General features: G+C 39.2%; 1 protein-coding gene across 2 annotated transcripts; it reads left to right on the top strand.

Moving 5' to 3' along the window:
- Positions 1–977: 977 nt before the first annotated feature.
- Positions 978–14,972, top strand: dedd1 (death effector domain-containing 1). 2 transcript variants are annotated; one of them, XM_042489392.1, is made up of 6 exons: positions 978–1,049; positions 1,394–1,490; positions 2,695–3,212; positions 3,375–3,503; positions 4,422–4,562; positions 12,926–14,972. In XM_042489392.1, exons 3-6 carry the CDS (start codon positions 2,738–2,740, stop codon positions 13,330–13,332), a joined length of 1,152 nt encoding a protein of 383 aa, XP_042345326.1. In that variant the 5' UTR covers positions 978–1,049; positions 1,394–1,490; positions 2,695–2,737; the 3' UTR covers positions 13,333–14,972. The 2 variants fall into 2 exon arrangements, with proteins under 2 accessions (XP_042345326.1, XP_042345325.1); XM_042489391.1 differs by having other exon boundaries at positions 1,394–1,590.
- The last annotated feature ends 8,851 nt before the right edge of the window (positions 14,973–23,823 follow it).

The raw sequence follows: 23,823 nt of genomic DNA, 5'->3' as shown, positions 1-23,823 counted from the left end.
ACACCATCTTTTCTTTTTTCACCGTTTTTTTTTTTTTTTTTTTTTTTTTGTCCCCCATGTCCCTTTACGGTGACTAACACACGAGACCATACTTTTTTTTAGTTTGTTTTGTTTTTGAAAGCAGTGCATTCAGTAGTCAATACATTTAGTTTGTTTGGTAAGTGGCAAGTAATGACCAAAATGTAATTTGTATAAAAACAGACCGACAAAAAAAGTCACATAAAATAAAGTTGATTAATTAAAAAAATAGACACAACCTACCTTATTACTTGTAAAGCTGTAAAATTTACATAAATTAATGGTTTGGGTTAGTTTTTATTACATATTTTTAAAAATGTATATTGTTTTAAAATATACATCTGGATTTGATTTTGTTTTTAGGGTATATGAGGGCAATTTCCAAAAAATAAATAAACTTATTAATGCAATTTTTTCCTGAAATTTTATTATATATTCTTCTTTCTTGGAGATATTTGTATTTTTGAATATAATTAATCAAAATGAAATGTTCTTGCCAAAATGTCGTCGGAGATCCAACTGAAAATCACTCCAGAAGATCGTCATATGTACACATGTACAAAAGGTGTGTTTGTCATTCATATCAGGAATATATCTATAAATAATATAATTTACTGGATATGTGTATAATTTTTAAAGCACAAAACTATTTAACTCCATCGAGCAGCTCATGTCTTTTAATTTAATATTGTCATATGTGTTGGTGTAGGAGGGGATATGTTATGGCATGACAACGTTTTATTTATTTTTAAAAAAACATTTTTTTTATTAGCAGTAACCTCTGTGAGTGCAATTAAAAGGCAGACCTGGGGTCGGCTGTCTTTTTCCATTAACCCCTACTCGAGAGGGAGCTCGCAAAGAAAATCTGACTCCAGATCAGTGATATTAAAACGTGAACCTGACGTCATCGAGCAGGCGGAGGGCTGTGATTGGTCGCTTTCCTTGTGTTGTTGTGCTGCTGCCAGTGTTGCACGGAACTGTGGGAGTTGGCAGACCTTCCAACGCTCTTGACGAAGAACGAGAGTTTACAGGTACATTTAATGTTTAATTATCTTCTTAAAATGTACTGAGCACTTTTATACCGGTTTAAATCAACGTTGTCGTTGATATTAACGATAGCTCGTGTCTGTTAAGACCCGCTTCTGGCTAACCTTAGCTAATAACGTTCCTAGCTAGGAAGTACCGTTAATACCGTTAATATCTTTTATAGCAAATTGCTTGGCAAATGTATTTACTTATTGAAAGGCATATCTGTTATGTCACATTGCACAGGTTTGGCTAACATGTTTTTTTATTAGTGGTCAGTGGTCATTTAGCCTAACAGCTATGTGAGTTGTGCTTTGTTTACGCTTGTCATGTTTTTTTTTTCCCTCAGAGCAACGTGATTACGTAACGTGCCAAGGGGGTAATTTGCAACGTTTGCTGCTGACTGTTTGAGCAACGCCTCGTCCCTTTGGCATCCAGTTGATTTAGTAAGATATTCTTCGAAACGACGACAGCAAAGCACTTTCACAGCTGACAACAGTTTGCATTGCATGTTTCAAGACGGCGTCGAGCTGACACCGTAAGCAGGTAGGACTGCTGAGTTTGCTCAACCGGGCTTTAAAACAGCGAAGACTAGATAACGTGCGTGACACTGAAATGTTACCATAACATTAGTTTAAGAGCAAGTGGTTGTGTTTGGCAAGCTGCTAGTTTACGAGGGGTGTTGGTTACAGGGTTAAGCTGCCATTTGTCGAGACATGCTTTTTTCAAGCATCTCTAGAAACCTCAAGCACTGTGCAAATGTCTTAAGCCACCTCAAACTTTATTTTAACAAAGATAGACTGATCGTATATTTTTATTTCTCCGTAGTCTCTTTACTACAATACAGTCAGAAAATACTGGAAATATAAATACCGTATTGAAAACGCAAATATCTGTGATTAAAAACCTTTATCAGGTTGAGGCTGCACATATTTAGTGAGACCTTCCCTTCCACTAAGCATGTCTTGAAGTCTCTGGGGCAGACAATATGAGATTTACATTATGAATCAATATTGATTGTTTGAGTTCCCCTTTGTTATGGTTGTATGATCTATGTTTCACACTAACCACTGACTTCAGTCTGACGAGACCATTTTGTACAGACTTTCTGGGTGTTTTAATGCTTTGTATATGTTATCTGTGGTGGCCTGTATGTCTTAAATGACTAACTTAATCAAATGTAATTTTTTGTCATACAATGGCATAAAAAGGAGTTTTTATAATTACATCACTGTAATGTTCAGCAAAACTTTTGGTGTTTGTACGCCTTAAAATGCTAAGTGAGTGGTTACATATCATATGCAGATATTTCCCAACTTAGAGTTTTACATGTCATTCTATTTATTTTATTCAAAAGAAAAGCAGATATTTATCAACATTTCTGTGCCAGCATTAGCCAGCTGGCTTATTTTCAGCTGCAGTCCTTTGGCAAGATGTTTTAAAACCTATAAAATGATCAAATTTACAGAATAAAGACAGCAGGACACCGTAAAGACAACATTAGCAAACAGGCTTTTTTAAGACAGAAGACAACCCATGCAAGCAACAAAAAACAGATCCATACAATACAATAACACAGCAACAACAAGCAGCGTATTTCACAAATGTCTAATGTAATGCTAATACGTTTGTGTTTTTTGTCCTGAACAGTTTAACATAGGTGAGAAGGTGGAGAAAGGCTATAGGCAGACCCATGGCCGCAGTGCATCACCCAGGGTGCCCGCACAGGGACTCACTATACTGGGATGAAACAGAGTGCCTGAACTACTATGGGATGTTATCTCTCCATGAGGTCTTCGAAATAGTTGGCTGTCAGCTGACAGAGACTGACATTGAGGTGTTGTCATTCCTTCTGGATGAAACCTGTCCTGCACCACACCCTCTTGAGCCAACAGGTTGGACAGTTGAGCCCCATGGGGGTGATCAGGATGACTTGGGTGTGTCCCCAAGTCCTCAGCTGCTAAAGGCCTGGATGCGATTAAAGCCTCGGGGCTCCCAGCATCCCTTAGTGGCCTCATGTAAGCCCAAGAGTGGCCTTGAACTGTTGTTGGAGCTGGAGAAGCGAGGATATCTCAGTGATGGCAACCTGGAGCCACTACTGCAACTACTGAGAGTCCTCACTCGTCATGACCTACTGCCTTTAGTGTCCCACAAGAAAAGGAGGACAGGTGAGGGTTAATTACAGGGGGGCTCATTACCAGATCTTGAGATTATGACAAGTGCTCTGGGTGTTGCCTCTTTTAGCGATAGACAGCTAGATCGTACCAGCCATAACTGCATTCCTGTGTTAATAGGCCTAATGATTGGTAATCAATGTTTTGGATTTTCAGTATCTCCAGAGAGAATTGGACAGAGGTTTGGAAGCGAGAACAGAGAGTTGATGTTCGCCTCTGGGATGCAGCACAGCTACAGACAGACAGAAATGCCTCTTCCATCTTTCACACAGCACTTGAGAACCGGTAAGTATAGCCTGTGTTTCCACAAACCTTTCAATCAGTCAACGAGGTGGACTGTCCGCTGTCAGTGTTTATCATTCCTTACAGTGTGTAACATTTTTGCACGGCACAACAACCGGTCTGTTCTTTGGTAACATTGAAATCATTTCTGACATTTTTTTCCTTTATTCTGTTGTGCTAGGAATGAACATCAGGGTTCATACAAGATGCCTGAGGTGCTTGAAGTGCTAAAATTCAACACTTAAAATTTAAATTTTTAGAATACCTTGAAAACCAGAATTTGTTTTCCTTGGTGCTTAAAAAAGTACATGAATATAATTGAAAGAAGAACATAATGCTAAATTATTTTATACAATGTATTAAATAATTGTTTTAAACCAAAGTAAAGAATAGCTGTCGTCTGATTATTGCCAATCAGTTGGTAAACACCAGAAATCGGCCCCAAGATGTTTCACAAGCCTGCAAAATACTTACATCGGAGTTTTGAGCTGTAATTTGGCAGTGAATAATATTAATATTATTATATAATATTAAATTGATCATAGGCCCTGATAGCATGTTTGCTACATTTCCGAGTTTGCACATTTTTTTCGCAGTGGATGAATGTGGAGAAAACAATTTCATCCTTGTCAAAAAAAAAAAAAATAGAGTGCTTGGAACCCTAGTACACGTACATCCTTAAAATAAAAGTGGTTTTACACATACGGTTACATACCTTGCACTTGTGTGGAACCTTTCGTGAACCAATAAAGTACATTTTGATCAGATATCAGCACAAACGGATAAACATGTAGCAAAGTAACAGCAATAAGGCAGACAGGGACATGAATAGAACAACAACAAATCCACACAAAGCAACCCCATCCATGTTCATGTCTTATTGTCCAACTCCACAAACTTATTTTATGCATGTGCTGTCAGGTGTTTACCCTCCGATGCCTGGGCCAGCTGCTAGGAGGAAGAGGAAGAAGAGAGGAAATGGCTGGACCCGCAGGCCCAAGAAAATAATCAGACAGGTCCCGCCGCTGCCTCCACCCCCACGACCACACAAAGTATCCTGCGGTAAGTGCAGCCCCTGCGATCTTAACCTGTCTCTCTTTTAGCTTTACATCTCTTGCCTTCCCTTCTTCATCCCGCCATCTTCATTTTCCTGTCTTTTCACTAACAGCACCAATTTCTTTTTCAACCTACTAACATCTCATTTCCTGTTTTGTCTCACTAATTCTGATGTTGTTTTGCTGAACCTCAGCTGGAGTTAAGGAGTTTGCATACTGGGTGTACATTTTTTCTTTCACTTTTTTCAAACTGTGATCCCCAAAATTCTTAAAGCACAGAATTCTTGCTTGCAAGGAGTTTTTTTTAACTCCTTGTGAAAAACTGTGTTCTAAAGCAATGGCTCAGTTGTGTTTATTCACTGTCGTTTGTAGAGAAAGATTAGTCTAAAAGAGCAGGGAGAAAGTCACAGTCCGAACACACCTCAGAAAAAATGGACCAATTACTATAATCCATTTGATCGTTAATACCAGCTGGCAATCTGCTAGCCAATTCAACATGATTAGACAAGTATACAGAGGCTTCTCAACTGCACAGAAACAAACCGAAGGATGCCTTTGTCAGGTGTGTTTGTTTTACAGGAAAGCAGTCTTTTTTAATTCCAGTGTCACATTCTGAAACCCATTATGACAGCATTAAAACATAAAACTAATTATTGGAGAACTTATTGATGGATTTGGTGATGTCACCTGTTGGATAAAATTGATCTCTGGTTCATATGATAGTCTTTACCGGTGAATACAGTGGTTCAGCAGCATTAGCAAGCAGGCATACACCTGTGGTGCACTGGGAAGGCGGAGTCTGCACACCATTTTAAGGGGTATCACTGCTGGATCCACCGCTGTTTGTTTTGTCAGTGGATAATTACATGGTAAGAGTACACTGCTTTTAAGTAGCTCTCCCAGCCCTCACCAATATGTGTTGTAGTGCACCGGCGCACTGAATTGGAGCCGACTAAGTATGATGTTTTTGTGCAAGTACTTGTACTAAACTTACTTGTTAGTGAAGCTACAGTTGTGTTTTGGTCTTAAAACATGATTAAATGTCTCATGGCACCAGAAAGTCAACACCTTCCTCGCTAACTGTAGAGCAGATGTTGACTCACCATCTTTTAAAGAAACAAAAAAAATCGATGCACAATTCAACTGTTGGACACAAAAAATGCTTTCACTTCCCCTTCAGTTGACTGGCATCTTCTTTTTTTTACCAAAGCAGTTGCACATGTTGTCATTGTCACGCTCGGATGATTCAGTTTGGACTTACAGTATCTCCTTAACTATCTTAATTAAACATGCAACATCAGGGAGATTTTGTCACCCTGTGTATTTCTCCATCTTTACATTCATTTCCCCTCATTTCACCCTTTCTCTTAACCCATCAAATTATATTCAGCTGCTGCTATTGATGAGAGTGCAGACTGGTAGGTCATCTTCTGTTTTTCTACTCTATGCTGAAAAAAGTAATCCAGTCATCACTAGATGCAACCCTTGTTCTGCTTTACTGTCACGCTTGATACAAAGTTGTCACAAGAGTCAGCTGTTAAACCTCACATACCATCCTGAGAAATTCTCCGAGCAGTTGTCCGAAACAACCTAACTCCACTGAAAAGCTGCACTTTGTTATCTATTGTCAGTGTGCTGTTCAACGTTTCAACTGTTGCCTGCCTTTCAGTCAGCCAAAGCTAGTTTCTCTCAGCACAATGAGATTGAGATAAGACTAACATCATATGCCTTTTGTGTGAAGTTTGCTCATTAATTTATGACCCTCTCAAATATTTCTTTGAAATGTCCAATCATTGCCTGTTGCTCAGAAATACTTCTACTGATGATTCTGGTTCAAATTAAAAAAAAAAAAAAAAAAAAAATCGAATAATGAAGACAGCCCTTCTTAGCTATTCAAGATGCGTGATGTGCCTGTAACTATGAACATGTCGCTGTCTTGACTCCACATTTGATTCCACCAGGTTGACTCAGGATTGTGACTCAGATCGAGTAACCTAAGACACAGTGGATCATGGATACAGAGGGGGAGACTGAGGAACAAAACAAAAAAGTCTGTCACTCCACTATGTCCATACGTACTGCAGTGTGCGCGATCGACTCTGTCATGTGCTCGCTTACGAGTCTGGGCCGATGCCTAAGGTAAAAGAGGCTCTCCCCCTTGTTACAACAGGGGCTGGTGCCACCACTTTGCTCTGTATTCGATGCTTGTGTATCATAATGTAGCTGCCCCCCACCCTAACCCCCCCAGGAAAAGTAATTTGCTCCTTAAAAAAAATCATCCTGTTCTGTTCTTTAGTGTTGTGCACTGTGGATGATTCCTTGTCTATTTCTGACAAGAGTTGTTGGTGTCAGTGTTTTACGGAACTGACAGAGTCCTCAGCAGTAAGCCTCAAAGATTTCCAAACAGTTTTTGCAACTTGATATTTCAATACAATTCTCTGGACAACTCAAAGTTCATTTGATCTCACTAAAACCACAATAATGGGGATATATGTCGAGAAAGTGTATTTTCGGATTCCCTGATATTCTCTGTGGATAATAACCCTGGTGAACTTGATGCATTTTCACAAACATGGCCAACTACCTACATCTACCTAGCATCTGAGACCCTAAATTAAAATATTTTTACTGTTGTGCAGAAAAATGATAAACAATATATTGTGTTGTATACAGTATTGAAAAAGAAAAAATCTTTAATGTGTCCGATACAGAAAATCGTCTGCTTGACATTGCTGACAATAAAGACAGCCGATCTTTACCAGCCAGGTTGAGACTTAATCTGAGCAGCTAAGTGCTAATTGTGTCATTGTAATGTTTTCCAAGTGAAATCTTACATATTTGTAAATGCAAGCGCAAATGGCTGTATTCTCAGTGTGACCTGAGGTCTGACCACATTAGAGGGTGGAGTTAACAAGCTGTGTTACAGGACGTGTCACGAAATACAAACATGATGATGAAATTAAGCACAAGCTTAAGCTGTGCTTAGATTTGCAATAGTAATACAAGAGTTAGAAAATTATTTAGGACTGGTCGTGGCACCCGAAAACCCGAAAATACGGTGCAGAATATTCGCTTGCGGGTTAATAAGACGTTTCTCCATTTTGGCAGCAAGCTTGAGGTAGGACAAAGATTGAAACAAAGTATTTAACTGATCAAATATATATATCCTTAGGTGGAAATCCTCTGAGATTCGGGTTTGTTAGAATATTTTGTCTTCTGCACTGTTCCACTGGGGTTTGCAAGCATTTATGACCAACAAAATCTGTTTTTAAGCATTTTTTTTTTCCCAGACAAAAATCTGTTTGGTGTGTAATGGCTACTATACCACAAATAAATAGATTAGATATGTATATTCTGCAAGCCATATTAAGAGTCAACAATCAGTTCAGTTTAGTTTATCAGTTAAGGTTTGAAATAGTTTGATGGTTAAAGTTTGGTTCTTAGTGAAGAACGATGAATGACTACACCAGGAGCTTAAATCGGGAAAAATTAAGCCCAGTTTATAACCTGCAAAGATAAAACAAAAATACATTGGACATGTTTGTGAAGGTGCCAGTTTGTGCCGCTTGTGGGAAACCTTTTTCGTGCCATCCTTTCCTCTCACACTATCTTCATTACAAGTGGTTGTAAGCATCTGCCTTAAGTTTCAATCCGTGCAATTCATACTGGCCAACCGAAACTTGATGTACGCCAGCTCTGGAGTCTCAAGTTAAAAGACAAATGCTTATTTGGCACAAATGCTTGTCCTTTCATAAAGGACACGTCCTGTATTCCATTTCAGAGAATCTAAAATGGCTGCCAACAGACAGCTGTTTTAAAAATGACCGTGTAACCTTTTTACTCAAGCAGTTCTGAGGAAAATAACCCAACAGTGCTCTGCTGAAGGAAGCTCCTGCTGTATCTTATCTCTGTGCCCTGTGTGAGCCCTGGGTGTGCGTTTGTCAAGAGGGAGCAGAGATAGATAGGGCGGTTCAGTCCAATGCTGGCCCCTAGCTTTTAAATAGACCTGAAATACTTTTTCTTGTCATGATTCATCTCTCAGATCATTTTCAGTGAAGTGTCTCAATTACATTCTGACAATGACGACTGCTGTTACAAATGCCCATAAGGTGTTTGTACCCTCAGCTCAGTAGCAGTTTTGTGTGATCTAAATGGGGTGCTTGTGAAGTCTCTTACCTGGTTTAATGGACATTTCTGATTAATGTTATGTTTGGAGCTTAAATAATGGGTTGGTGAAGGTGAGGGTAAGGGAATTGGTCAGAGTCGTCCCAACCATCCCACTTAGACACTACCATGTGATATCGTAGAGGTACAGTAAAGCTGAGCTGATTAACTTGTCAGTACCAACTATTGCCCTGACTCAGACCTCATTACAACTAAGAGAAGTGAGTGCTGTGCCTGCTTGATGTTGAAAAAACGACCCAGTCGACAGATGTTCAACCCACTTGTGCTTGTCTCTTTCTCTCCTTTCTCTGTGTTCACAGTTCTAAAAAGACCAACCTGTGTGTCAGGAAAACAGTATCCTTACACACAATCAGAGGGAGAGAACGAACTCTAAATGCTCAAACTACGCAAAATGGTACAGAGAGTGATTTTTGTCTAAAGGGGGAAACGAGAGAGTTCTGTCTGCCCGTCTTTCAATGCTCCTCTAACTCTCCGCTCTCTTGGTCAGTCATTCAGCAGAAAAACGGATCGATAAAGAGTTGAAGCTCTTCGTGCCCAGTGACTCCTCGTAAATGGGTACTTAAACTGTTTGTGGGGGGGGGAGGGGTGGTGTGTGGGGGGGGGGCTTGAGATGGAGGAAGCCAAACGGGCTCGGTGTTTAAAGTGAGAAAATGAAAGCTGTGCTTCCTAATGTCCTGTCTAAGTGGATGTCTCTGTGTCTGATGAAGCGTGAAGTGCTCTGTAACCCTAACAAAATGACTATCATTGTGTTCCTGTGGTTTTAAATGGCCTTCTCCTCAGTGCCACTATCTCTACCTCCATCCTGCTCAGTATGAAATGGGAAGGACAAGATGGTGGTCATCCATAAATACAGTAATTGCATGAAGGGCGGTTGTTTATCATAGCCACAGCCTTCACACAGTGTAATGATGCAAAAGGTGAACTCTTAACAGTACTTTAACTTAATATTTCACTGAGTCCATGCTGAATTTTGTCTAAGAGTACAAAAAGTTAGATGACATGTAGTATTCTGCCCCCCTTTTAGGATAGATGTCCTATTTGACGTTTTGTGATAAACCAGAATGCTAAAATTCTTAAACATGTCACTGCTGATTTGACAATATACTTGCTAGGATACAAAATGTTTTCACTCACTACCTTGTTTTGCAACATTGAATTACAGTGCGTCAATTTGACACCGATTAACAGAAAATGAAACATTTGCACAAAATCATATCATCAGCATCAAAATCAAAAGTGTTTCTGCTGAAAAGAACATCTTTATCATAGCTCTCTTACAAACTGTAGCACATTTTTTTTCCCTCCAGGATTTGTCTATATTATGCTTCATTCAGTTTAACTGAGCAATACAAGGCCAGCTGCAGAGAAACATCCCCATAGCGCGATGCCACCACACTGCGTAGTTCGGGCCGTGTATTTCTGTTTGTGAGCAGTGATTGGCTAATGCCAAGCAGATTAAAAAAAAATTTTAAGCATTTTTTCTCAGTAAGAACATAAAAGGAAGTTTGACTTCTGATTCAGAGAAATCACGCAGCTGTTTTTCTTTTTTTTTTTTTCTCTCAACACTGACTTCTCGGCACGTTCTGTTCACTTAGTCTTCTCTATGAAACGCATCAACATCGTGATAAAAAAAAAAAACATAACAAAAATGCTTTTTAAGGCACCATTTGGCAGAAAATGCTGTGATGTCTTGGTAAAATCCAACCTGCTTTTTGTTGAACTTTCCCAGCAGGAAATGCAGCAATGTCTCAAAAACAAGAAACAACAACAAAAAAAAAACCTTTCTTGGCACTATCTCAGGAGGAAACATAGTAATGTCTCTTGTAGACGAACTGCTCTATATGGCACTGTCCCAGATGAAAACACGACGACGTCTTAGTAAAAAACAGCTGCTTTTCGTGGCACTTGTGACGAGACACTAAAAAACACCCATGTTTGGTGGTATAAAAGCTGCTGTAAACTCAGAAATTACTTGCTAAAAAAGAAGCAATGGGTTTTGATGTTTGTTGCTTCGGTCTCCATCATCCACCGTCCCTTCCAACCTTCCGGTGACAAAGTCAGCTCATACACTACGTCACCTTAGAAACCGTAATTTTTTTTTTTTTGTGAAACTTTTTTTGGTATGCAGCAGACCTACTGACTGTTAGCAGTTTATCAATGTTGTAAAACAATAAAAAGTGAAAAAGGGGCATGAATACTTGGTATTGTTGCTGAATGTTGTATGAGGACAGTCCTCATCTGTGGTATGACACATTAATGTATCAAACTTGTATCTGTATGAACTGTCAATGGATTGAGCTGAAGAAAGGTTGCCAGTAATGACTTTTATAAGACGTAATAGAGACAGGGTTTAATCATTATCCTTGTTAAATTTCAGTTTTATATTCTTTTACCATAATGCTTCTATGAAGGAAAACATTTGGCCTCTATTGTATGAGCAAACTAAAGTGTAAAGTGAATGATTACCCTCCATCTGCAAGTCTTATCCCCAACCCTGCATATTTTAAACACTGCCTAAATGTTATCGATTAAGCGTCCCCTCTGATCCAGTCCTCTGTCTTTATAGTAATCTAATTACAGCCTTATGAAGCATGGATGCAAATGCCAGTGTTTGGTTATCGCTCTCCTTCAAATGTTAAGACATGCAAAATCAATGCCTTAATTCAACATTTGCATTTCTAATGTTGACATTTTCCCAACTTTATCCCTCTGGAGTCTTGTGCCATTCGCCGTAGCCCCAAACAAAATATGAATGGAGGGTGGTGAAACGTGACTCTTGAGTTGAAACATTTATCAGAGGAATCATAGCTACTCTAGACCTCGATAAGTGGTAAAGTCTGGTCCTTGGTGTGCTCATTTAATGACTCTGTACCTTAATTGAGACTCTGGTCACTGTCTTCCCATCAGACAAAAGTATGAGCTTTGAGCATTTATTTTGAGCACTGTCTTAAGACTTTTGTTTCCCTATTAAGATTTCACATTTTTAAACATCTGATGGAGAGCAGCAAAGAGGTTTTGACTGGGCTGGGTTTTGAAGACCTACAGATGTTATTATGGCTTTAAAACTCCCTGAAAAAATGTTGCTTACGCACCTTTGCAATAAGAAATTAATGAGAATGTTTCCGGTGAAATGGATGTCATTGGTAGTAGAAACTGTTGACCTCAACTAAAGGGGTTTGAGCGGGAGGCATGGATTTTTGTTGCAGCGAAAGTCATCAGCAGCTGGTTTCCACTCGAAGCTCTGGAATAATGACATGGGGGACGATCTCAGCGGTGCTCTTACTCAGTACAGTATGTATCCTCTGATCTTTCTCGCTGTGCTGTTGCATGACCACCAATCCTGTTACTGTGGAAGTGGAGCAGCTATCTGTTCTCGCTGTTAAACATGTTGATGAGAATGAATCTGCTGTTTTTCAAACACCAGTCTGGAACAGAACGACACTCTGGGGCTTACCGCTGCTAAGTTGCTTTCATTATAGCTACCACAAGAATTTCAATGTATTCATTAACTCTAGATTTATGTAGACCATGCCGGATGGTTCAGTGGCAGAGTAATTCTCTCGATGCTCCAAAATGCTATTTTCACCAAAAACAAGCTGAATGGGTTGCGGCATTATTGAGCACAAGAAAAATCCACACATTCAGGTCGGTCTAGCTCTAGTGCCTCACATAATTAACTGTTTTCTTTGCCCTGCTGCACCATAATATTTGCTCTTTTGTCAAGAGAAGTATCCTGAAGCATTTCAGCGTACAATTTTCAGTTCAGTTAGAAGTCATCTTATTGGGTCACAATCTCCTTTTGGGAACTCTTCTTCTTGAACCCCCTTTTTAAATCCCTGCTTAATGTAATGCACTAACTTAGATTAGCAAAGTGAGCTGCCTTTTAACAGTTTTGTCTTGTCCCTGTTTCTCTTTCCCTTTGTTTTGATTTCATGACCTTCCTCCCTTTCTGTCTGTATCCTTACTGTATATGGGCCTCTCCTATTTGACTGTTCACTTTTTTTTACTTTTTCCATAACCCTTCCTCATCCTCCACTACTGTCGTCTTTTTTTCTCGCTCCACCCCCTTTTCTCACTACATCTTTCCCTCATTATTCACTTACTTCCCTCTACTTTCCCTTTCATTCTTTCACCCCTCAACCCTTATTTTCCACCACTGTTTCCTCCTCCGTCTTCCATTATCAGATATCCGACTCCGTGTCCGTGCCGAATACCTGGAGCACGATTCGGCACTGCGTGAGGGTGTCTCCTCGGACAAACGGCAGCCCCTGGAGCGGCAGTTTGAGTTGTTCAGCCAGGCCGACTTGCTGCTTCGTTCCAGAGACCTTGGTTCCATTGTGTGCGACATCAAGTTCACAGAGCTGGACAACCTGGAGGCCTTCTGGGGTGACTACCTGAGCGGAGCTCTGCTGGAGGCCTTGAAGGGAGTCTTCATCACTGATTCCCTGAGGATGGCAGCAGGCACGGAGGGCGTCCGCCTGCTGATCAGTGTGGACCAGGATGACTACGAGCAGGGCCGAATGCTGCTGAAAGCTAGGAGAAGGCTGTCATCCAGTAATGGTGGGCGCGCAGAGAGTCACTGGGCTGTATAGGCTGATAAGACTCTTTGGGGTGTATTATACTAACTTAGATGGTTTATTAGGGAGTGCTATCAAAGGTAATGGTGATGTGAATTTTCCAAAGGCCTTCTTTTTGTAGCCGCATTTCATGTAATAACCACTAGATGGCAGCACTTACCATTGGTTGATTAGGTACATTACAGGCCATACATTTTCAGAATTGTCACTTTTTCCTTGAAACTTGACCATAATTTGTGAAAGATAACTTTAATAATGGATCAATGTGCTCTCCCTTGGGATTTATGCACAGGTGCTACTTCGTAGGACACCAGGATGAAAAAGGATGTATCAAGTTTTCTCCTTAGTCTCAGTGAGAACAGGATCAAGCAAGCCTGTGCCAAAAGACCCGGTAAGCACCTCATAACATTATCAGGGTTAAATCAATTATGTTACGACAACTGCTGCATACCAAGTGATAGAGCATACATCAAATAACTATAAAGTGTTGACACATTGATGCATTCATGCTCATGTGAGGTCAAGGTTGAGGCGGTGTAGACATACATGTACACAGATTCAAATTGATCGTTGTAATCGTTTGTTGATGGTTTTGTCCTCATTTATGCTCAATGTGGGCATAAAGATTCCAAGATGGCTCTGGAAATGATCACTATACAAACTGACCATTATACACAACAAATCATGCTTTACCGTTGAAACGGTCACTTGGATATCATTGACATGTTATACTTGAAGAAAAACGTTTATGTTAACTGGCACTTTTCTTTATCAAAACTAATTTAAAAGACAAAGAAACACTCCAAGAAAAGTTTCTGATCTTTAAAAATGTGCAAGAGAATTGAACACAATTGGAAAAAGTTGGCTTTTCTCAGGAAAGATTGACCCCTGAGTCCAACTTTGGAGAGCCTAGCCTACGCATAATACACCTAGATAACAAACACTGGGATCCTCAGCCCTGTGTGCCACGATAACCCGACTTGTGATTGCGGTGGTCAGTGGATACGGCAGTTGCCAGTAGATGACAGCAGTGATTAGGGCTAGGCCTCAGCAGACCATGGAAGATTCATCATCCCAAGCTTGTCAACAGCAACCCAGGATAATGCAATGGCAGCTTGTGTCCGGGCTTCCAGCTAGGCCTCAGCTAGTGCTTCTCTCAGCAAGTAAAGCACAGGACAGTGCGTCGGTCAATAGAAGTGATGTTGGGGAGATCAAAATCAAAAGTGCACATCCCAGCTCCACTCAGCCCTGCTATGTAGGCCCAGTAGAGTGGCTCACGGACAGCTGTCTACTCACCCTGCTGGAACTAATGCCTGGACTTCACTCATAGAAGACGATCAATAAGGCCCCTCCTCTAAGTCCCTTCATACAGGCACGACTTAAGCAGGCAGACTTGCTACTGTCTGAAGTGCAGGACGCTGCGGGGCCAGGCAGAGGGAGGGACAATGGACATATTTCCATCTTTACTTTATTGTGTTTTTGATACTGACTTTGTTTAAATATAATTATATTGTTAATATGAGGAAAAAAAAACTAATTCAGGGGAAAATTTTGCTAAAGAAAAATTTCTTTTGGTATGCCAATTCTTTTTTGTGGAATTCTTTATATATTGTATATTATTTCGGGTGAATAATAAAGGTGTGATGGCCTTAAAACAGTTTGCTTTCAATTTCATTGACCTTTGTTTTATTATTAACCAGAATTGCTACAGATTCAATCTTGTTTACCGGTGTCGTGCCAGCGAAGAACATTCTGGAAGCACGTGGGTTACATTTACGTTACCCGCACCCCTGCAGAAAATAGAAATAATCAAATGTCACTTTAGCACTAAAGTTGTCCATATAAAATAGGAAACATTTTATAGAAAAGTTGTTGCAAACCTAAACTACTTGTTAAAGAAATCATAACAGATCATTTATATATATATATATATATATATATATATATATATATATATATATATATATATATATATATATATATAATATATATATATAACAGAGCAGTGTGCTTTTAAGTGCTGTCTTGCCTGTAGGAAGTTTTGAAAAAAGCCTTTTACAAATAAAATTGAAACTCTTCAAACCGAGCACTGCTCATCATCCTCTAAAATCCCTCTGACTTATCTTGAATCGCCGCCTCACATTTTGTCATAGTGCTTGTTTCTGTTATTTTTCCTCAGTTTTGTGATTTGTCATTTTTTTTTCCCGGTCCTTCACCCTCCGTACCTGTATTAGTGGGAGTGTGCCCTCTCCCTGCCCCCAAACGGTCTGAAGAGGTCCATCGAATGCAGGTCACCGTGGATCAGATCCTTAATTATTTCTCCTTACTCTAAGCTGTCAGCTCGATGAAACCGAAGAATGGTGTGTGCTTCGAACATCTTATCAAACTGCCCACCCTTGTGCTATATTTTCTCCCCTCTGTGTACCATTCACTTGCTGGAAGGCCAAATGATTAAAGTGCGCGTAATGAGATGAAACTGCTGGTTTACGTGATGGGGTGTAGGATGTGTAGGATGGCTTTTCCCCCAGAAAATCAGCATTTTCTTTTGAGCAATATCGAATGCAAAACAACAAACATTTAAACATAATTGTTGCAAACAATATGCAAAATTTTCTCAATAATGATTATCTACATGTTTATGTAAAATTAGATCTAATCTCTGCAAGATAATTTCCTACAGATGTTATGTCAAATAATATTTCAAAAAGCCACCAATCTCAAGTAAAAAAAAAACAGTGAACATTTAACAAACCATGCTTATATTTTAGGCATTTAGCCGCCATTTTTATCCACAGAAACAGCTGATGTTGCAAACGATCTTAACAAAACTAAAATGAGTGACACCTTAAGTAAAAGTTATTTTGTGGCTTCCTCTCAGGCTTTTGTTTTTAAAATACCTTCATAGCCTTGATCCAGATTACACCGACAACATCCTTACTGCCAAAGTCTGGTCCTCTTGTAGATTTGAGATTCTGTCCTTTTCTTTCGGCATCGAAAGAAAATTCAAGCCATGTTTTCCTGTTTGACATTAGACTTAATTTTTATGCAGCTCTGAAAAACAAAACTTATGGCAACTCCTCAAAATCAAATTATGGAGGGCAAAAATTATTAGGGATCATTTTATTCTTTCCACATGTCATCTTGTATATTTTTGTGCATGCTGCTAATCAATATTTCTATTAATGGGGACTCGCAGAAATAAGACTGAAGGACTATATATAGTTTGTTTCAATGTAACATTTAGAAATGATTTTGCTTTTTCTACCAATGTGTTGAGTGGGGTCTTTGACTTATTGCTGGACATCTTTGGACATAATTAAGTCCTCTGATGTAGACCAACACGGTCCTCAAGCACATGAATAAATAATGTAAATGTCGGCTAAAGGGCACTTTGAAGAGTCACCTCATTTCACTCAGAAGCCTAAGCAAGCACTCAGTACCAGCGCTGTGACTGGTGACTTTTTCTAATGAGCTTATAAACGCATTTTAGACCAGTGAAAGATCCTCAAAATAATGATATTAACATCAAAAGACACAAAAAAATAAACTGGTATATTTCTGTTTGCTTTTATTAAGCAATGTTTGTAGTTTAGGTAAATGTATCTTGTATTCATGTTTCAGGGCCAGTTTATGTTCGTCCAGGTCTGCTCTCAGATTTGATGTCTCTCTTGTTTTAAATATTTAGTGCACTGTTACGACTTTGTCACTTGCTGACTTAAAGACACCATTATTTGGCCAGTTAAGAGCACTCTGACCGCACCCACCCTTTAAAAATGCTGCAGAGTGTACAAATGAAGTTTTATTATTGACTTGCCATCATGGAGAACAATAAGCGGGACCAACCCTCAGGGGAAAACCTGATAGGGCCGTTTCTACGCTGTTCAGAGTACGCCTGTTTGATGGCCAGCTAAACTGCCCCAGGCCTGCCTTGGGGAAAACTGAGATTTTTGAAAGTCCAGTTTCTCACCACACCCAGCCTTAAAGCAAGACCAGCGATGTGATGCCCACAGGGAGACCCAGGCGCTCTGTCTGAGGAGTCTGCAAAACTACAGAGATCCAACTCAAAGGATGCTGCCGTGTTGCTCCTCTGAACAATGACTCTCTCTTGGATGACCCTGCCACTATGAGAGATTTGTTTGTCAAAGAAATTGGGGCGCATATCTGGAGCACTCAGGAACATTACGCTCACAAATATCCAAGGACAAGACACAGGCAGAGCACCATCAACAAGTCTGAACCCTTCTCTCCGACAGATTCCCCTCTCAGAGGACTCCGATCTCTGAAGGTCTTCACTGAGTCGTCTCCTTCAGGCATCAAAACTGCTCCAACACCTGGACTGCTACATTTCTCCAACCCTCTTATTTCCCCTTTTGTAAAACTTAAGAAAATGATGCTGAGGCTGCTGCACCAGCTGCTGAGGCGGTCACTGAATCTCCATCCAGAACAGATCTGTGCAGAAAGTTAACCACAATATCCTAGTAAGTTTGGGTGCTTGAAGGGAAAAGAAGGACATTTTGGAAACTAGGGTTATTATCTTTTTTGCCTCGAGTTGAGAAGATTGTTATATGTATCTATTAAATCCAAGACTACAGCCAACTGCCGGTTAACTTAGCACAAAGACTGGAAACAGCTAGTTTGATTCTGCTAACAAAATCCACCTACCATCACTTCTAAAGATCACTGATTAACACGACATATTTCATTTGTGTAATCCATATAAAAACCGAAGTGTAAAAACGCCAGTTTGTATTTTTGTAGGCGGTAATGGGGGGAACTGTTTCTTGGCTGGGACATAGTGACTTTCTTAATTAGTGAGGCAAGAAAAAAACTGCATTTATAATTATTACAATTATAAGTAATATAATATATTTTATAAGTATATATATATATATATATATATATAATATATAAAAAAATAAATACAACAATACTTGGCTGAATTCAATTCAATTTCAATTTTATTCATAAAGCCCATTATCACAAAACACAGTTTGCCTCAGAGGGCATCCCTCTGTCCTATCACATTGCCCAAGGGAAAAACTCCCCCCAAAAAAACTGTAATCGGGGAAAAAATAGAAAAAACCAGGTTGATTCCAGTAATTTCGGTTACTGTGTGTCCCAGTGCCGACCAGTGATGGAACGTAAATAAGTACATTTACTCAAGTATTGTACGTAAAGTAAAAATCTGAGGAATGTTTATGTCATTTGAGTGTTTTACTCAGACCACTTTTCACTTCTCCTCAACTACACTGCAGAGCAAATTATTTTACTTTCTTTCCCCACTACTAATATTAGATAACTACTTAACAAATTAAGATTTTGCAGAGAAACAATATTAAAAAACAACAACAATTAGTTGATTAATTGTAAAATTAATTTTTATAATCGTTAAAGTAATTTTTCATGCAAAAACAAGCCTCTCATTTGTATGTATTACTGCTTTTCTTTTTGATTATTTTGATGTATTAAATTCATTTGAAACTTTTTGCATGCATACTTTTACTAATACATTCCCCCGAAACCACATTTACTTTAATTTTCTTTAACATGTTATGCCTACATCAGTTTCACTCCTGCAGAAGTTCTTCCAGCGCTCCAGTCTTGGCCATGTGCAAACCGCACAAAACCTGCCCATATGTAGTTTTAAGGAGGTGTTATCTATGCTAATAGGCGTCTCATGATCAAGTAGGATTCAGCATTGAATTGCAAAGATTGATTGAATTAAACTTGTCATATTTAAGCTGCGACAACTTCAAAAAAAAATAAGTTAATATGATTCAGGTTTAACTAACTTTTATTTACTTATATTTATATTATATTTTATATATAAGTTTATATTTTAAACTTATATTTATTTCCTTATATTTTTCAAGGCAACCGGTTTTCTAGATTTGTTTAAAAGTAAAAACAACTAGTCAGATTTTAGTGTGGCAAGAGCGAGTACTTTCAATGGACGTAAATCAATGCCCCAAAGTATTACATCACAGCCTGTTTTGCCGTTGCCAGCTGCAGAGCGCTCTCTCTCTCTCTCAATACTTGATCAATTTTAAAAATAGTTGCCACTTAGATGAAGAACATGTGGAAAAAAGGGTCCAGGTTTCCCTTTAATCCTCTTGTATTACTCTCAACAAGAACGCAATAAATGGTATTTCCCAAATGTTAAACTTTTGCTTTAAATAACACCCTTTTTGTCCAAAGCTACAGTGACGAAGCCACAGCAGAGGGGATGTTTAGAGTCCGTCAGCCGCAGCAGACCCCAGGATCTTCCCATGTTCGCAGCCTGCTACTGACCCTCAGAGCCCACTCCCCATCACCGCCGCCACAGTCACACCCTGCTCTGCAGCTTCAGCACAGCAGCAGCTTTCAACCAATGGGCTCCCTTGATGCCTCACTGATCTACATCCAGGTCAAGGATTCCACAGACAGGGTCAGAGATCCCGTTGCTATGGTGACGAAGCTGGGGCAGGACAGTGGCAGTCTTGTGATGCAGTCGGCTGGGGATCAAACAACCAGGGGAAGCCATGGTAAGAGAGAAACAATGACAGAGCCCAAATTGCAAATAATAAAACCGTATTGTTTTTTTAATGAATCGATCAGTTTCAACATGTGTTTTCACTTTCTATTACCTGCAGTGGGGAATAACTTTGACTCAAATATATAAAGCGGCCCTTGTTTTTTTTACACTATAGCACACCGTGACCATTTGGTGAGGTGACTGTTCGGTTTATTGCCTAAAACACTTCATAGAGACATCAGAGGTGGTCTTGGTGCAAATTGTATTGGAGTGCAAACCTAATGTAATGCTGGGTTGTGTGGCAGGACACTGGTCATCATCCTCCTGTAGACTTTATTCCACTGTCCGCAGGTGTTCTTCGCACCTCCTTGATTGGATGGAGACTCAAGTCATCTTGTGGTAGCTCAGGCCTAAATCAGTCTCCTATCGAAACGTGTCATCTAAAGCTGATAGACACTACAGCCTTCTGCCGGCCCACTGGGGCTGCCTTTATTGTATGTATACCCTGCAGCATATGGTACATCTCTCTGATGGGGGAAATTCTATGGCTTTTATTGAGGAGAGAAAATTAGATTAGGTGATCTTCTCGAAAGCCTTCTTCCTCGGTTTACCTCTGCTCCGTGTGTGATTGTAAAGCTTGTAGCTCGTCACAAGAGATTTTAAAAAGACAGCATATGAGCATGTTTTTACAAATACATGATTATGAGATGGGATTTGTCAATTCGCACATGGTTGTTGTATGTCTTATTATGTTATTCAAGAGGTAATGGTGCAGATTATTTTCCATTGCACAAAATTTAGATTAACTTGATTAAGTTAACCCTATGAAACATGGAGCGACATCACTTTTCACATCACTGGGCTTCTTTCTAACGCCTTGCACAGGTATTTGAATCTTGGTGCGAATTGGTGGAATTTCTTTCAAAACAGGGAAAAAAGGCAACGAGCAACTTGATGAGAAATGTTCCACAAACTGCAAGAAATAAGTAGATTTAGAAACTGATTTTTAAAAATCTATGGAAAACTATATATATATATTTTTGTGACTTAAAGTTGTGAATGATAAATTAACGTAAATCAGGATTGACATGATATGAAAAAAAAGCTACATTGTCAGATGCCAACCACATCACTGCCAAGTGTTCACACATAGTCTCCAGTAAGTGAGTCTGTAAATATTGGCCATGTAATAGAGTCCATATAAAAATTCCCCTTCTTTTTGTGTAATAATGCACTTAAAACCTCAGTCTCTCAATGCACAATGAAGTTATATACATCTTTTTTTTCAGGACAACCTGGGCTATCAGAATATTTAGGCTGCAGTGATGTCACTTGAATGTACAAATAGTTATGAGACCATAAAGACAAAAGAAAAAAACAAGACAGAAATTGAATTGTACAGATCTTGAGTGATAAATCACCCAAAAGTATTATGCACAAGCTTTTTTTGCTGTAGAAAACCTTTCTCCCAAGTGTTGGGAATCAGAAAGTGAAAAAAATAAAAACATTAAAACTATTATAGTTCAAAAAATGGACACACTTTTCCAAAAAAAAGTCCCATCGTTTTTTGTTTTGCAGTTGTTTGTGTATCCCATTATCTGTGCCATTCTGCAAAGCAGCTCCTCTCTGTGATGCTGCAGAGGGCCACATCACACTCCTGACACTTCAGAGAGGGCCCTGATTCTCCTGCCTGCTCTGCCTGCAGTGAACACAGAGTTTACATCCATATGAGGCCCTGCTGCTTGTTACACTGTCTCCTGATTTACCCTTGTCTCATTATTATTATTATTATTATTATTATTATTATTATTATTATTATTATTATTATTTTTTTTTTATTTTTTTTTTTTTTTATTATTACCAGGGCTACCAGCGTTTATTCTAATGCAGGAGGCGCTGCCAATAACACAGAGCGATAGATACAGCAGGATTAGACCAATCACAGTGCAGTTTGCTTCAGATGACGTATGAGTGAAAGCGGATACAAAGAGTCGATCGTCTTCCGATTGGACGAAAGACCAAAACAAACCTCTGACCTCTCCAAAGGAACTATGGGAAACCAATATGGCGTTTAGCATCGATGCTAATATACTTTTATCACGAAATATGATTAAAATATGGACGAAAGACACCCAATATCGGATCTATCATCACGGATTTATTGAACAACGTCCCGCAGAAAAACCCGATTTCCAGGGCTGAATATAATTGAGTGGGGACCACTATTAACAAAGAGAAAACTAAATTAAAACATCTGTTTACAAACTTTCACACAACTCATGCAGAATAATCCAAGTGCCATTTATCCAGCCGTATGCTCAGTAATTCCCAAACAGGTAAGTGAACCTTACCTATGGTCTCTTCAGAGCCAGATCCCAATACTAAGCTTTTTAAGGGGAAAGTGCATATCATATATATGCAATACCAGGACCTCCTGGTCTGTTGTTCTCCTGTAGTGGAGCACAGTAGAAGAGTTTATAAAGTTTTGTGACTTTTTTTCTGTTATGTTTAGGTATAACAATGAAGCAATTGCGTATGGGACCCACATCGGCCCTGATAACATGCGATCGATTGGCAATCCAATAATAGCCTACCCATAATGCTTAAAATCAGTTATTTCTATGTGAGCTCTTCGTGACACCAAACAAAACATGAATAAAAACACTTATTTTCCTGTGGGTCCTAATGATGCACTGATGATGGAGGATGACAAACGCCGTCGATCTATAAATTAATATTTTTGCCATTTTCTGAAAAAGGTTTTTCTTCAGAAATTCAAGGCAGCACTGCATGACTAATTGATACATAAATGGTCATTTTGTAGGTGAAGTATTCCTGTAAAGGGGAATACCACCCAAATTAAGAATTCCAATCTGTTATTCTCATGGCCAAGGAAAGGCCAATCAATATTTGTGAACATTTTGAACATTTTTAAAGCCAGAAACCAGAGGAATGAGTCTCAAACTTATGATGTCATTGGTTTTAAGCCTGGAGCTCCTCCATAGAAAATGAATGGGAGCTCGCAGAATGTTTGTTTCCTTTTTTACGCCTTAATCAGCATTATTATATTTTAATGTTCTCAGTCTGAAACACAGAGTATACCCATTACTCAGAACATTTCCCTGGCTGCTCTCAGTGTCATCTTGACCGGTGGTTCCCTACTGGTGGTAACGGTTCTAGCTGTGGGGTCCAGATTTTGTCTTTAGCCATTAGTCCAGGGTCCATGCAGAAGAGAAATTACCACATATTCAATTCCTATTCAAAGTGTATACAACATATGGCCTCAGAACACAATGAAATACAACATTTTGCAAAATTAAAGTGCAATTACTTAAAACTTAGTAAATAAATAGCAAATGCAGTCAAAAAAGTACATATTATTGCTTCAAGATCATTGACATAAAAAACACTACAAAGGCTCAGCACTTTAACAGGACAAATAATACCAAGAACAGGCCAATAAAATAGCTGTTGAATGGTAGAAAATGGCCCTTAAAAATAAAAGCTCCGTGCTGGAAATTCAGGGGTTTTTTTTTTTGTTTTTTTTTTTTTGCTGTTTTTTTTTTTTTCAGTTTGCAGTATTTACATGTTCATGACTTACTTATGGTCCATTCAGAGTGGGCCCACTTTTGGACCTCGATGCACCAGATGGGAACTACTGATCTGGAACATCTTTCCCAATTCATTTTCTATGAAGCAGCTGCAGACTTTTTACCCTGACATCACAAAATTGAGTTTTAGCACTCTTGTTTATTAGATTTGTTAGAAAATTGGTCATTTCTGCTTATATTTTTTGAAATCCCAGAACAGAAAATAATATGTATGAATTCTGAAAATGGATGTAGTTCCCCTTTAAGTTAAGTCAGACCCGCCGCAATAGTAAATCAAAGACAGCATGTAAACCTAGTATAAGAAGAAGGAGTCACTACTGAGTGTGTGTGAGCTGCAGGTCTCTCTGCTCACACTGAGCAGGCAGGACTGTGTTTTCTTTG

This window comes from Plectropomus leopardus, chromosome 7, assembly GCF_008729295.1.
Source record: "Plectropomus leopardus isolate mb chromosome 7, YSFRI_Pleo_2.0, whole genome shotgun sequence".
NCBI lineage: Eukaryota > Metazoa > Chordata > Actinopteri > Perciformes > Serranidae > Plectropomus > Plectropomus leopardus.
This window is presented reverse-complemented; position numbering and strand designations above follow the sequence as displayed.